We start from the raw sequence: 16933 nt of genomic DNA, 5'->3' as shown, positions 1-16933 counted from the left end.
CGCTATCCTTGCCGTGGTCGGAGGGCTTGCGTGTCTCAGTGACCCCAAGAGCTATGCCAGCTGGAGCTTCGTCTCCTGGTAGGGTTACCCATGCTGGACAGGTCGAAGGGTAGAGACCAGACTAAAGTGATCCGAACATCGTGAGATGCCCGATGTTTTAAATAAAATAGGCTCTCCAACCCGTTTGCCGTGGGTTGCTACCCGTGTCGGTGGTTGACGAGATCCTTGTGGATGAGGGCTATAGCCAGACTCCTTACGGTCAAAAATACCCGGACGGACGAGACTATAGTTCAATAAGCTGCTTTGGCTTCGAAATCATCTAAACGGGAGGTCGGATGGACCCGGTTCGATCAATCGGCTGGTCATGTCGAGCCCTTCAGTTAATCCTCAACAATAAGCTTTCTTGTAACAATTTTCATAATATACACATGTATTTTAAATTAAGCTATTTATATTTTGGATAACTGAAGAAGGCGATGGCTCATGGGTCAATCAAGTGGTACGCTTTCTTTTTCGCTTGATGGATACGCTCTGCTTGAGTATACTATTCTTGGAACATCTGGTGCTTTCCGCAGTGGATCTTGGGTGCTGATTTTGAGGACCAGCTACATTATATTTGGAGCTCGTTTTCAGCATTAGCACTCGATCCCGGTTCGCCACGGAATCACAGCATCGCCCTTGTAGGCACTCCGAGGTGGGTGGATGGCAAGAATGGTGAATCTTTCTCCTTTCATATGGCACAACAAAACAAACCCTCTAAATCAGCTTTAATACATAAGAAAAGAAAATGTGATGATTCAGAGCCCTGTCGGGAAGATGACAGTTGGCCCAGATTTATTGTAATAAAAGGAACAGAAGAAAAACCAATTTCAAAAATATCGCCCTTTGTAATTCACAAACAAATTCAAAGCGTTGCTGGTACTGTTAAAAAAGTTTCAAAAATGAGATCTGGCAATTTGTTGGTTGAATGTTCCAACAAAAGTCAATCAACAAATTTACTTACAATATCTACAATATCAAACTTTCCTGTTTCTGCCTCTCCTCATAACAGTTTGAACAGCTGTAAGGGGATCATTCGAGACAGAAGTCAATACCTTGGTGACCTTACCGTGGAAGAAATCGGTGAGGAACTTTCAAGCCAAGGTGTAACTAATGTTATTAGATTTCAAATTAAAAAGAATGGAAATATAATCAAATTAAATACTTATCTTTTGACCTTTAGAACTCCAACTCCTCCTCCATCTATTACTTTAGGTTGCTTCGGAATCAGAGTTGACATGTTTATCCCAAACCCAATTCGATGCTTTACTTGTCAAAAGTTTGGTCATGGAAGCAAACAATGTCGTGGTAAGCAGAGATGCTTCAAGTGTTCTGACGAAGGACACGAGGGAACAAACTGTCACTCTGAATCTTCTAAATGTGTAAACTGTGGTGAATCCCATTTTTCATCGTCTAGGGACTGCCCTGTTTACCTTAAAGGAAAAAATATTATTAAAATTAAAACAGAAAGAAACATTAGTTACCCAGAAGCTAAACAGATAGCTTCTGTTTCGAATGATCTCCTTGTTTCAAACAGACCATCGTACGCCAGCAAAGTTGTCCGCTCATTCAGTCACGAGAATACACAAACTCGAATGACTTGGCCAATTGATGCGGACAATTTTAAAATGCTGCCTGTTGAAACAGAACCTACCGATAAAATAATAATTCCAAGAAAACCACAATCTTCCAAAACCAGTACTCAGTCAACTCAATCTTCCTTACAGAGCTCAATATCATCACCAAAAAAAAATGAGAAAAAAAATAAAAAGAAAAAAGAAACAGTAGAAATACACAATTGGAGCGGTGAATCTGTCTGGGATCTTCCCAGTGACATAGATGATTCTTCCACCTCCAAAAGTCTTCCTTCATCTACATCCAAGAAGGTATCTTCTTCGTCCAGTACACAGTCTACCAGAGCCCCATCTCCTCTTCGTTCTCAAGAAAAGAAGGATGTCCAAAAGAAGCCAGGAAATACATCCTCTCAGAAGTCTTCTGATTCGAGGTCGCGGGGTAGGGGTCGAGGCGGAGTAACACCAGCTGCGCGTAGTCCTGGAGATCGACGACTCTCCTCGCACAACAGATTTTCAACACTTATCATCGAAACTGAAATGGAAACCGAAAGTGTTCCGCCACCCGAAAGATCACGATCTCAGGGTGAGCGAAATAAGAATGCTGGCAAACTCGACAGCATTCGCCCTTCTTTTATTAAATAATGACAAATATAATCCAATGGAATTGCCGAGGTCTTAAAATAAATCTTCTCGAGCTAACACTTCTAGTTCAGTCTTTTTTACCTATTGCATTTTGTCTTCAAGAAACTCATCTAAAAGAAAGTGACAACGTATCTTTAAAAGGATACAACATGTATAGTACATTTTCTAAGGTAGATGAACGTGCTGCAGGCGGATCATCCATTTTTGTGAAGGACAACGTCATTCATAGCACAGTCCAACTCACAACGGATCTGCAAGCAGTTGCAATTCGTTTATCATTAGACAAAACAATTACATTATGTTCGATATATATTCCACCTAATTCAATTATCGATAAAGCAAAACTCAAAAACCTCACTGATCAATTACCCTCACCATTTATACTTATGGGCGACTTCAATGCCCACAATCCATTATGGGGTAGCAAGACTCATAATGCCAAAGGTAAGATCATTGAGGACTTTGTCTCTCAAGAAGGATTATGCATTTTTAATGATGGATCTAATACATATCTTCATCCTGGAAACGGGTCTTATTCTTCTATTGATATCACTATATGCGATCCCTCTCTGCTTCTGGATTATGCATGGCGTGTTCATGATGATCTATGTGGAAGTGATCATTTTCCAATAGTACTTGAACATCTTTTTAATTCTGCCCAACAGAGAGTACCACGTTGGAAACTTGACAAGGCGGACTGGTCCTTGTTTGAGAATCTCTGTCGAGCGGAACTTCAGTCAAAGATGTTTGAGACTGTGCAAGATCCAATTTTAACTTTTAATACAGTTCTAACGTCAATTGCTGACAGAACTATTCCTAAGACCTCGGCAAATCCAAAACATCCCAGTAAACCATGGTTTGATGACACATGTGATCAAGCCATAGGTGACCGTAAAAAATCTGAAAGACGGTTCAATCAACAACCAACGACGGAAAACTTGAGTAATTTCCGTATTTTTCGCGCTAAGGCACGGCGGACTTGTAGGCAAGCCCGACGAACATCCTGGAAAAAATTTGTCTCGGGGATTACATCTCGCACTCCGATGACAAAAGTTTGGAATATGGTAAATAAAATTAAAGGTAAAAATTCTAAAGCCACTGTAAAACATTTGAAAGACGGCAATAATTTATTAACATCTGAAAAGGAAATTGCCAACAAACTTGGTGAAACTTTTGCGAAGTCTTCTTCTTGTAACAACTACAGGGAAGACTTTAAAAAAGTTAAAAAACAAAAAGAAAAAATTAAATTAAACTTTAAATCAAAAAATGGTGAAAATTATAATAAACTATTTTCTCTTGAAGAACTTAAAACATCTCTGTCAAAAGCCCATGATACAGCTTGTGGGCCTGATAATATTCACTACCAACTCTTAAAACACTTGCCAGATTCCTCGCTAGAAGCTCTCTTGCAGCTCATGAATAACATCTGGGAATCTGGTGATTTACCATCAATCTGGAAGCTTGCAACCGTCGTGCCTATTCCAAAACCAAGTAAAGATCATACGGATCCTATTAATTATCGACCAATTGCTCTTACCAGTTGTGTCTGTAAAACACTCGAACGGATAGTCAATGATCGCCTTGTTTGGTTCCTGGAATCCAATGGGCTATTGGCCAATATCCAGTGTGGATTCCGACAGGGTCGCAGTACTCTTGATCATCTTGTTCGATTCGAATCATTTGTCCGTAATGGTTTTGCGAAAAATGAGCATGTGGTGTCGGTCTTTTTCGACCTTGAGAAGGCCTATGATACTGCATGGAAATATGGTATTTTAAAAGATCTATTTGATATGGGGTTGAAAGGCAATATGCCTAATTTTATTTCTAATTTTCTCTCTAACAGACAATTTAATGTTAGAGTTAATTCGACCATGTCTGATCTTTATGATCAAGAGATGGGTGTCCCTCAGGGCAGTATTTTATCTGTTACATTATTTAGTCTTAAAATCAACAGCCTTGTTGAAGTTTTAAAAAGTAATATTGAAGGTTCATTGTACGTTGATGATTTTTTAATATGTTACAGAGGCAAAAATATGAATAACATTGAAAGACAATTACAATTATGTCTTGGAAGAATTGAAAAATGGGCCTCGGAAAATGGTTTTAAATTTTCCACTTCAAAAACGGTCGGGATGCATTTTTGTAACAAAAGAAAATTGCATCTTGATCCAGAACTAACTTTGTACGGCAACCCAATTAAAATGGTTGATGAAACCAAATTTCTTGGTTTACTTTTCGATAAAAAGTTAACCTTTCTACCCCATATCAAAATGTTAAAAGCGAGATGTTTAAAAGCTTTAGATATTTTAAAAGTTGTCGGCAGCACTGACTGGGGTGCTGATCGCAACATTTTACTCAATTTATATAGATCTATTGTTAGAGCTAAACTAGATTATGGCTCTATAGTGTATGGCTCTGCAAGGAAGTCCTACATACAGATTCTCGATGCTGTGCATCACCAAGGTTTGCGTCTCTGTCTTGGCACATTTAAAACCTCACCAGTTGAGAGTCTGTATGTAGAGGCTGATGAGCACTCACTCACTGACAGACGTTTGAAGCTTGGACTTCAATATGCTGTCAAACTAAAAGCCCATTCAGATAATCCTGCCTACAGCTGTGTTTTTAATCCGATTTATGAAGATATTTTTGCAAAACATGAAAATAAAACTCCTCCGTTAGGTTTACGTTTAAAACCACATTTAGCTTCTTTTGATTTAAAATCTGTTGCTCAAGTTCAAACTTGCAAATGTCCTCCATGGGAACTTCCCAAACCAAAAATGATATTTGATCTCCGTGAACACAATAAAAATAAAACAAATCCTCTTTTAATTCAGCAACACTATGCTGAAATTAAAGCCGATTATCTAGATTTTTCAACTGTCTATACTGATGGATCAAAAGATGGTGATAGAGTTGCTTCTGCTGCTGTCTTCAGGGACAGAGCTGCAACCCTCCGTTTGCCATCTGATGCATCCATCTTTACTGCTGAAGCAGAAGCAATAATTTTGGCTTTAAAATTTATCGCTTCTTCAGATAAATCCAAATTTATTATATGTTCGGATTCACTTTCATGTTTACAAGCTATACGAAATACTAAAATTAAAAACACAACAATCCTGAAAATTTTATATGTAATGAGGAATTTAAAAATTCTTCTGAAAGAAATAATATTTCTATGGGTTCCGAGTCATGTTGGAATCCTTGGAAACACAGCTGTAGACCTTGAGGCAAAGAATGCCCTGGGTGACCCTCTATCGAACTGTGATATACCATATACTGATTTTAAATCTAATATTAGGGAATATGTTTTTAATATATTGAAAAATAAATGGAGTAAAAAAGATGATAATAAATTGCATGAAATTAAACCTAATTTAGGCAAACCTTTTAATAATATTATGTGCAGAAAAGATCAGTGTGTTATTACTAGATGCCGTATTGGTCATACTAGAATAACACACGAGTATCTTTTAAAAAATGAAGATGAACCACAATGTGTTCCTTGCAACTGCAAGTATACTATTAAACATGTTTTAATTAATTGTATTGACTTTGCTGATATTCGTAAGAAGCATTTCAATGTCAATAATATGTATGATTTATTTAATAATGTTCCATTTACAAATATTGTTGCTTTTTTAAAAGAAATTGGAATTTATTATAGAATATAAAATTGTTATTATATTTAAATCGATTTTAATTTTTATCACGTTATTTTACTGTTGATTTTTATTTGTATATACTCAATTTGCTTTAGTCAAGAATTTTAGTATATTGAAGGACCTTTTGTCTTATTTTAGAAATATGCTTTAAATTGTAAAAATATTCGAATTAGCTCTCGCCGCGATATAGCCTTTTTGTGCTAATGCGGCGTAAAGCAACCAACAATCAATCAATCAATCAAAAACAAGGCGGAGATTGTCCAGATGTTCTTCATAGGTTCTACAAAAGATGATCACGTCGTCTATGAAGATGTAACAGATCTTGAGGAGTAAATCTGACAAACATTCCTCCATCATTCTTTGGTAGGTGGCAGGTGAATTGGTCAAACCAAACGGCATTCTGTTAAATTCGTAAAATCCGAGTGGACCCACTGTGAAGGCGGTTCTTTCCTTATGCTGTTCTAAGATCTCCACTTGGTGATACCCGCTCTTCATATCTACACATGTGAAATATGAGCTGCCTGCAAGTGCATCGAAAAGGTCTTCAATCCTAGGCAACGCATAGCTGTCTTTTTTCGTAATTCTGTTTAGCTGACGATAATCCGTACATAGGCGTAGCTTTCCATTCTTCTTTCTTACCAGAACTACGTTTGAAGCATAAGGACTGTGTGGTGGTCTTATAGTTCCATTTCCTAACAGCTGTTTGAGATGTGCCTTCACTTCATCATACATGGCTGGTGGTATACGCCTGTATCGTTGTTTAAACGGATGTTCTTCTAAAAAATATATTCGATGTTTCACTGTAGTGTTGCCAATATCTTGATCATTCTTAGCAAAGATATCTTCGTATGACTTGATAAAATCTCTCCCTACCTTCAACTTTCATATTAAATCATTCAGTTTATACAATTACAATTTGATTGAAACCTTTCAACATACAAATTAATTCAAATATACAATATAGATATACCATTATCTTGATACTTTTGCCAATTACCTCGTCTCTACGAAATACTATAGGTCACTGTATGTCCTTCAACAATGAGCAAGGCCCATTATGCCTCTCTTTTAAAACATGGTGACGACACTGTATATATATATAACATTACCTGTCATACACATCCATGGCTCTGACCCATTAACACAGACCCACAAAATGACTTGAGGCATGACCAATCTTTTCAGGATCAAATTCTGGATCTATATTCTGGAAAATATTGTGGTAGTAACTTTTTTTTATTTTTAAGAACCTTAGTGTTGAAAGGCAATCCATGTGGTGTAGAGGGCGAACACCCCCTCTGTTGATTGGTTATAATTTTAATGATAAGAAAATTTATCAAATTTTAGCATTAAATCGTCCAAATGGTTTGAGAATTGCGCTCCCTCTATTAAGAATCTTGGATCTTCACCTGAACGCAAAGACGATACATTCAATTCAATCGTAATATCCTTGATTGAGTAATGAATTATTTTATAACTACCAGACTGCGTGCTTACGATTTCACACAGAATATGAACTTATTAAAAAGATCTAATTAATAGCCTCTGTTACATGAGCAGAAAGGAAATTATCTTTTGGGGAAATTTATATAAAAAAAGAGGATGTGATATTATTGCAAATCAGACAAATCTCTACAAGATATCATAAGACACAGAAATTAACAACTGTAGATTACTGTACGACCTACAACAACGAGCAAAGCCAGCTTAGGAAATACACACACAAACACAGTTTTATATATCAATTGTATTATCCACCATCTTTATTGTGTAGGAGTTTCTTTTTACAACACGTGAACACTGTTTTGAAAACATAAAAAATCCATTCCTTGAAATCTTTTTGACTATCATGAAGTTGTTGGTGTCATATGTACCACAGAGTCTCACCAATTCTTCCTTCACATTATTTGAGAAATTAAATGTTTTCTGAATCTTGGCAGGGGTGAAGACAACACACTGGTAGGCATCTTCGCCTCCTTTCTGTCGTGCATTACTGCCTTCAGTCATACACTGGTAGAAGTCTCTGAGTTGGTCTTCTTTGCATTGAACTGCCATTGCCTCTACCTTTTTCTGGCACTGAAGGGACCAAAATATCTCCCTGCAAGCATTTCCAGTACCATGAATGCACTTCTTTATTTCTCCATTGAAGGACTCGAAAACAAAGCAGGACCAGGCCCAAAGTGGCCCCCACATTCTAACACATCTTGTCAGGTGGATTAAATTGTGTGCATTTAGGCCTACAATACTGTCTCTGTACAATAAGTTTAAATTTCTAACAAAGGTTCTTAGAAGGAGATCTGCTCTTCTTAAGTCTGCCTCTGAAATGCCTTCACCAAGGAGAATGAAGGTACCTTCTACCAGCAAGCTATACTTCTTTCTTAACGAATATTCATAAATCCCGCTAAAAAATTCAGAACGAGGCTATATTCGGTAAACATTTCAACAAGCATGGCCGCCACGAGTGACGACGAGAAAGAGTTCCTGGCAATATCTAAGATTGGCAAAGGTAGTGACCAACATTGTTGCGTCCCTAGCTGTAACAGCAATGGTCGTCGCCATCAAGTTTCATTCCACAGATTTCCTCAGGCTGGTGCAAGGAGAAACTCGTGGATTCAGGCAATCAGAAGAGACCCTGGACCACTATTCAATGTAAGTATACTTGATTGATTACAACGTCAACTAGTTTATTAAATCATCGTTGTTTAACCAACATAATCTTCAAAACTATTTGTTACCGATATATCACCACATACACGGTGTTTTTTCTTCCTCATTAAATAGAAAACAAGAAAGGATTGATATAAATATTGTTATTTTTTTGTGGACAGAAGTTGTACTCGTTTGTTGACATATTTTCGTCCTACGTTTACATGTACTTTTATTTCATCTATTTTTATCGCACATCTGGTTTCAATTTTAACACATATTAGTATACCAGTATTCTCATTTTCCTTTAGTTAACAATTAGATATAAGATATTTGATTTATATATTTTTTTATTTTAATTTATCATAATAAGAATTATTATTATTATTAATAATGCAACTTTGAATACTTTTTGAGGATTGCCATTTTACCCATCAGCAGTTTACAATTTATAGATGCTGGATCATCACCTTACCCGGCCCAGCCTTGTGACGATTGATGCTGGAACATCTTAATAAAAATACAAAAATTATTCTCAAAATGGTTTTTGTTTGTCAAACTTTTGCCAATATTGCTGGTTAATATTGACATTAAATATGAGTTTGCAATCAAAGATCACTTTGGATAATTTGAAAGACAACTTCATGCAGCTGGACTGTTTGATGTGTAAATTGATCAAGCCTGTACTGTAGGTCCAGTCAACAATATCTCATGCATAAAATAGTAATGTATATATATGTATGCAGTCATATTGCTTTTAAAACATTTTTATTTTATTTATATGTATTGCATTTTATAACTAATTATTTACATTGAATGGATTTTATGAAGATTAATTTGAATTAATTATTATTTTTGTATAGACGATGCAGAGTTTCCCCAACTGATATATTTATTCAATTATCTTTTTTTGTTGAATTATATTTTCATCGCAATCAAACGATGACAGCACATAATTCAGAATTATATGTCTCAATGCTCAATATTTATTTTGTGATAATCAGCATCCTTGTTTTTTTTTCTGTGGTTTGTCACACTCATCGTGCTCCTTATTTAATTACCCAAATTTGAGTACCGACTTTATTAAATGTGGATCATCATATTTTTTTTAAACATGAAAACAATCTTTCACATACATCTGCATGTATGTAATATAAATGAAATTGGATGTGGGAAGGTGATAACAACCAGTCATTTGTCCCTAAACAAATACATGTTTATTTTATATACTAAAAGCAACTGTTCATTTTTAGATCAATGCATCCACATTTGTGTGTTCCTTGCACTTTACAAAAGAGGACTTCAAGTGGACACCAGTTAGGAAAACTCTGACAGCAGATGCTGTACCAACAGTGTTTAGTTGGACAAGAGATTTCACCCCAAGAAGAGCTCTTTTTAAACACATCACACCAAACAAGAAGACTAAGCTGCAGTCAGAGCATGAGATGATGGATAGTATTGTAAGTGAACTTGTTATACATTTTACACAATGTATAAGTTATAATTTGTAAAGACATAAAATAAAAAGTACATTAAATGAGCAACAGAAATTTGTATATTGTCACACATACATGTACCAGTACATGTATTTCAGTTGCTTTTACTTAAACATGTTTTAAACATTAACTTTACATGCTCCAGGATACACTATTAGTGTATCTTGGATTGCGAGTTGTCTCATTGACACTCATATCATATCTTTTTACTTGTATATAAATGTATATCATTATGTACTAAAACATAGCATTGACTAAATATATATAGGAAGCATGAACATGTACATGTACTTCATAGTCAAATGTAAATCAGTTCTTAAATCTTGAATTTATAAATTTTATTTCAGCAAATATGTATAATATGTATTCCATTGTTAATAAAGTCATTTTACAAATCATACAATATTTTGAATTTCTCATCTGGATGAATGTCATTGCCAGGCTTTAAGTACAATGTATAACTGATGTTTGTACTGTTTACTAATTATAAGACCAGACAGCCAGTTACATGTAGATTGTTAATTTCAGTCATAAATTCTTATTTCAGTCAGAGGAGGTTAACCAGGAAGAAGATATTGAAGAATCTGAAGAACTTTTGGGGGATACTAGGTATGATTAATCAATTAATTAGAGCCCTACCATCAATAGTAGTGCCTAGAGCAATATAAATGTATCTGACATTTCAGTTACATAATTTCTAATATTGACATTAGGACTATTTGTATAAATTTAAAATTGCAAAGGAACTTGAATGTTTTTAACCAAATTTAAGAATCGGTGCAAATTTTTTTCTGTAGTATTTTGTTTTAATACACAATTGTAAATATCAGCTCTGGGTTTTCTCATATTTTGCTGTTGCATTGATTAAATAATTTGAATAATGTAAATTTCAGTGGTGTGGTAGCTGAAAACATAGAGAAAGAACTAGAGAGAAAGTTGAAAGAGAGAGATGAAGAGATTAAACAGTTAAAGGAGAAGTTAAGAATAGAACGTTTTGGGGTGTGCAGATTTTCTAATGATAATTCAATGATTATGTTTTTTACTGGTTTTTCCACTTATACTTTGTTCTTGGCTTTCTTTAATTACATTCAACCAGCTGCTAATTCTATGACCAGCTATTATTATAAAGCCACTGACACTGTTAATTTGTCTGCTTCCAGACAAAGGACTATGGTTTTAATAGACGAGTTGTTTATGTTTCTGTGCAGACTAAAGTGTGGTTTATTTGAGCAAGATTTAGCTTGTAGATTTAATGTTCATGTTTCAACTGTTAGTAGAAAATTAATAACCTGGTCAAATTTTTTGTACTTTGTACTGGGTAGTATAAATATATGGCCAACAAGGAATCAGATTCAGAACAAAATGCCTCAGGTTTTTAAAACTTTGTATCCTACTACTAGAGTAATTATTGACTGTACTGAGATACCAACTGAGAGACCATCATCTTTGGCTCTCAATTCTAAGTTTTATTCTACTTATAAGAGTACACATACTTTTAAAAGTCTTGTTGGTATTGCACCACATGGTGCCCTTATTTTTATTTCTTCATTGTATACTGGTAGTATGTCTGATGTTGAGATAACAAAGCTTTGTGGTTTAGTTGAACTTTTAGAGGAAGGTGATTCCATTATGGCTGATAAAGGTTTTGTATTAAATAATGTTTTATCTGGAACTGGCATAACTGTCAATACACCCCCATTCCTTATGAATAAGGGTCAGTTCACTAAGCAGGAGGTAGAGGAAACTCAAACTATTGCTCGCCTTAGGATACATGTTGAAAGGCACATTAGAAGAGTAAAAGAATTTCACCTTTTTGACAGACCTATACCTCTGAGCATGATTGGTTCAATCAATCAAATTTGGACTGTTGCTAATATTCTGACACTTTTCAGAGGTCCACTTGTAAAGCAGTGGCAGTGAATATTAGATTTGTCAATAGATAAAGTGATTGAACAGAAACATCATAGATACTTATACATGTATCACAAGTGTTAGGTCTTTATTTTTTAATGCCAAGATAATCACATTGTATTTTGAGGGAAATAGAAAGCTTCTCAATGATCAAAATTAATGTTTGTCAAACTACATTGTAATGTTTTATTCAATGTAAATTTGCAAAGAAAGTGTTTGGTTACAGCTAATTTCCTAATGCTTGTAGAGTAAAACTTTGGAAGGCTTGCTTGCTCTGTTTGTATAAACATTAATTCACGCTTTGTAATTAACATGGACTTCTTCAAACAATATATATAGGCATAGTTAAACCTGTATATATATATTATACCTAAATTTGATTGAATGTTATCCCAATTACAATTGTACAATATACATCTACAAACAAAGCAAGCAAGCTAACCCAAGTCTTGCTCTACATGCAGTAGGAAATTAGCTGTAAATTTTTTATTAATGTTTATAATTTTGTCAAAGTTAAGGGTCAAAGTAAATATTTTGTCAAATTTAATAAAAATTAAAGGAGCAGGAATTTATTTTAGTCTAGGTACCACAGAAAGGCCAAATAAAACAATAGGTGTGTTTCATATTTCCCAACCTACCTGAAATTTTAAGCTAAATAATCAAGATACTAGTGTATCTTAAAAGTTTTTTTTTCACATTTTTTGATAAGCACTGATAAAGTCGCAATCTCTCTCGGACTAAATGTAGAAATTAAGTGTAAAATAAAAATTCCCTAGCTTCCTACCCAATTTTTATTTCAAATATGTAAAAGGAAACACACATATTATTTTATTTGGCCTAAGGAATATTTATAATACTGATTAATCCAAAAAATAATTAAAATAAAATAAGTCAAGTTTTGTCTTCATTCTTCCCCACTCTTCATCATCAAATTCTATGGTCTCCAGATGTTGCTCATCAGCCCTCCAAACATAAAAATGGCACCACTTAAGACCAGTGACAGCAAGTTGCATAATCACTTGTTGATAATAATTATGATTTTTCTTTAATGTCAGGTTACCATCATCATCCTTTCTTAAGTACAAACAATCAACCAGCGGCTTCACTGGACATTTGATCTCAAGCAGTCCGTATGGTGGCAACATGGCTGGATTGTACAATTTTCTGTCCGGACTTGCTGCCAACCAAGGTGAGAATGGGCTGACAATTATTCCGCTGGGGAAAATGTTCACATTTTCATTCTGTAACTAGATAAGTTAATTGAATTAACTATGACAATTTCTGATTGATGAAGGGTTTTAGTAAATTTTTAATAAATAGAAATTGGTCTTTGACTATGAAATGCTTATTTATTAAAAGCATTAGACAAAAACTATGTTGTTTTTTTAGTAAAAGGAAATAAACGAATCTCATATTATTTTCTCATTGAGAAGACACATTCTAAACAATTTTTTTTTATATAAAAAACATGATTTGAACTGGCTAAAAATCAAATAAAGTGATGTAATAATAGTTGGAAAAATCATTTTTGTTGAGCCTGCGACTTTTGTTACAGAAAGCACGACATATTGATAGTGATTCAGCAGCGATAGGTAGCAATACACAGTAAGGAAAAAAACTTAAAATTGACACTCATAATTTTTAAACACTCTCTTCCCCCTTCTGTTTTACAAATAATGCTTAATATTTGTGATATGCATGCATATATTTATAGAAAGAGAATCTTCCATGTGAACATGTCACAAAAGTCTCCAAAATTTGGTCCACATGCATTTCTGTTCGTTTTTCCATAAAATTGAATTGAAAAGATCGAGCGTAAAATCAAGTAATAAACAGTACAATAATTTAGGGACCTATGGGCGGTATGGAAAGGAAAATACAGACTACAAAACAGATAAATGGCCTTTAAAACATGCTAAAAAACTATATAAATGTTCATACAAACCCACTAAGAAGGATATATTATTCTTCAATCATCTAAAAACCTATTTTATTACACAAAAACTTTCACATTTAAAAAATTCACCATGGCCATAATGCGAAACTTAACTTCTAACTGTGTATTACTACCTTAACTAACAAGGTTGGCAAGTGTCATCTGACCTTCACCTCATTTTCATGGTTCAGTGGTCATAAATTTGTTTTTGAGTTTTGGTCTTTTTTTTTGGGCACTACATGCAAAAATTGGAATAGGTAAACTATACTTGGTGTAAAGAAATATTTTATGATGTGCGTGTTAGTCTCACAGGTTTTATTATACGACCGCAAAAATTTTTTAGTCGTATATTGGTATAACGTTGGAGTCGCACTCTAACTTAAGTAAATATGAATAGATTCTTAATTTTTGGTCTCGTTTTTAAATTGGTCTACATTAAGGTCCAAAGGGTCCAAAATTAAACTTAGTTTGATTTTAACAAAAATTGAATCCTTGGGGTTCTTTGATATGCGGAATATAAAAATGTACTTATATTGTTGATTTTTGGCCCAGTTTTCAAGTTGGTCCAAATCAGGGTCCAAAATTAAACTTTGTTTGATTTCATCAAAAATTGAATAATTGGGGTTCTTTGATATGCCAAATTTAACTGTGTATGTAGATTCTTAATTTTTGGTCCCGTTTTGTAATTGGTCTACATTAAACTCCAAAGGGTCCAAATTTAAAGCAAGTTTGATTTTAACAAAAATTTAATTCTTGGGCTCCTTTGATATGCCGAATCTAAACATGTACTTAGATTGGTTCATTGGTCAGCGTTTAGTTTTCATGGTTAAATCTGTTTCTTAGAAACTATAAGAAATATAGGTAAACTGTATATAGTGTACTTAATGATTGTAAGGTATTTTAGGATAATTAACATAATATAAATGGTAAATAAAGAAGGTGAGACATTTCAGTGTGTGCACTCTTGTATACCCTTACTTTGGCATAAGAATCTGCAGCCACTGCCTCAAACGTCAACCCATGACGCATACTCTCTGTCACCACTTTTCTTGTTGTTTTTAGTCTTGCTACTAACGGTTCATTATCTGGAGAGAAAAAATGATAATAAAATATGGATATACATCTTAAATGGACTGACTAAAAGGGTAATTAATTTTTACATGAAATAATATTACTAGTACACAAATACATGCATACTGTAGATTGGTAATTTTCAAATTTTTAAGATGCTAAATCAAATGGTTTCAATCTACCTTAAGGTGGTACCTATTACTACAGGGAGATAACTCTGTAAAATCAGCTAAACGTTTGAATTACGGTGTGTTGTTAAGGGGATATTAAACTTCTCAATGATCAAAATAAGTGTTTATCAAACTTCTATATAACCAGTGTAATTTTTCTGATAATTTTGTTGGTTCAAATATTTTGAAATTTTGGTCAAAGGGTCAGAGTAAATACTTTGTTAAAATTTTATGAAAATTAAACGAGCCAAATAATTTTTTTGTGAAGGTGTTGGGTACCACCTTAAAGAGATTGTATGTTTTTATTTATAATGCATTAATAATTTGGTCATTTGAAGTAATATTATTGTTTGTTAATTTTTAGTAGATAATAATTTAAACAACCATTCATGTACATTTATCTTAGTTTAACTATTGTTCTAGTTAATAAAATTATCTTATATTTTTCAATTGTCTGTCTTTTATAGGATATAAATGGATATGGAGTTGATGTACATCATAATGTCACAAAATGCAATGAAAAAAACTGAAATGATCAATGACAACGGTTTATATTTCTGTTGAGTTCTTTATTTTAACAGTTGATGTAGAGTCTTCAACAATGAACTTGTTTGTTAATGAGCTCCTTTAAATAGGTCAAAAGCAATGAAATTATGTGCAGTCTTTAAATATTTTTTTTATGTATAGCTATACAATTATGTCAAATAAGACTAGTATTCTTATTTCACCTCATTGTTAAATTAAATCTATTTTCACAGACAGTTGGAGACTATTTATGAAAGGATTATCACAAGTACGATGCATAGAATTGAATAACACATATAATTTGGAAGAAAACAAACCAGCTCTCCTCTTGACTATGTCACCAGCAACTGATGCTGTCAACCTGTCTCTACGAACAGCATGCCACCTAGGGTCATTACTCTGGAGTCTTGTCATTACTTCTATGGTCCTTGTCTCATCCATACTGACTTGAATTGCATTGAAGCTAGTAGTTTTATTCCTGTCTAAGGCAACTTGTAGAGTGTTTAGCATGACGTTATCTACTGGCAGTATTGGGAAGTCCTCATCTAGGATATTTAATATATAATGGGATGACAGCTTTTGTTGGTAACTTATTGCAGACCCTGTAGGAAATTTACCAAATTTTGTGTCTGTGGTTTGTTGGCTAGTACTGTTGCAGACCGAAAGCATTAAGATACTGCTATCAACTTTGGCAACTGCTTCACATAATTCTGTTACAGGTGAAAAATCTATTTTTGACGGATTGTATAGAGTTGATCGGAGACCACGGGGTTGCCTATACGGAGATTTGGAATTGTATCCACAAACAACAACATCGTCAACTGGGCTGCCTTTCAGTTTCTCACCTCTTGGTATATGCCATGTCTGAGGCAAAGAAGTCTTCAAGATGTCAGATGGAATTGATTTCAGATTAGAAACTTTCATATGTGCCAATGTGTAAAGAAGACCAGTAACATGGCCACATGTACCTGATTTTCCTATTGCACAGGAACAATTGCTGGACTCTAAAGCAGGTCCTTCCACTAAGGATATCTACAAAATGAGAATAAGACACAAATCGTCAATGATAAATGTTCATTTTTTTCTTAAAATAAAAAAGAAGATGAGGTATGGTTGCCGATTAGACAACTGTCCACAAAAAACCCAAATAACACAGACATTAACAACTATAGGCACTGTACAGCCTTCAACAATGAGCAAAGCCCATACCGCATATTGAGCTATAAAAGACCACGATATGACAATGTAAAACAATTCAAAC

General features: G+C 34.2%; 2 protein-coding genes across 2 annotated transcripts; both read left to right on the top strand.

Annotated features, from left to right (window-relative positions):
• Positions 1-734: 734 nt before the first annotated feature.
• Positions 735-2255, top strand: LOC134718195 (uncharacterized). Its single transcript, XM_063580688.1, has 2 exons — positions 735-1582; positions 1844-2255. The coding sequence occupies exons 1-2, from the start codon at positions 735-737 to the stop codon at positions 2253-2255; spliced, it is 1260 nt and encodes a 419-aa protein (XP_063436758.1).
• Positions 2256-9810: 7555 nt separating this feature from the next.
• On the top strand, positions 9811-16763 carry LOC134719800 (uncharacterized). Its single transcript, XM_063582759.1, has 4 exons — positions 9811-10023; positions 10607-10668; positions 13026-13159; positions 15906-16763. The coding sequence occupies exons 1-4, from the start codon at positions 10009-10011 to the stop codon at positions 16121-16123; spliced, it is 429 nt and encodes a 142-aa protein (XP_063438829.1). The 5' UTR covers positions 9811-10008; the 3' UTR covers positions 16124-16763.
• The last annotated feature ends 170 nt before the right edge of the window (positions 16764-16933 follow it).

This window comes from Mytilus trossulus, chromosome 5, assembly GCF_036588685.1.
Source record: "Mytilus trossulus isolate FHL-02 chromosome 5, PNRI_Mtr1.1.1.hap1, whole genome shotgun sequence".
Classification (NCBI taxonomy): Eukaryota; Metazoa; Mollusca; class Bivalvia; order Mytilida; family Mytilidae; genus Mytilus; species Mytilus trossulus.
This window is presented reverse-complemented; position numbering and strand designations above follow the sequence as displayed.

Coding starts and splice junctions, on each gene's coding strand:
- LOC134719800 (XM_063582759.1), top strand. Junction 10,669..13,025: donor GAACTTTTGGGGGATACTAG/GTATGATTAATC, acceptor CTTTAATGTCAG/GTTACCATCATCATCCTTTC. Junction 13,160..15,905: donor CGGACTTGCTGCCAACCAAG/GTGAGAATGGGC, acceptor CTATTTTCACAG/ACAGTTGGAGACTATTTATG.
- LOC134718195 (XM_063580688.1), top strand. CDS start 735: ATGGCACAACAAAACAAACCCTCTAAATCAGCTTTAATACATAAGAAA. Junction 1,583..1,843: donor CTTGTTTCAAACAGACCATC/GTACGCCAGCAA, acceptor ACACAATTGGAG/CGGTGAATCTGTCTGGGATC.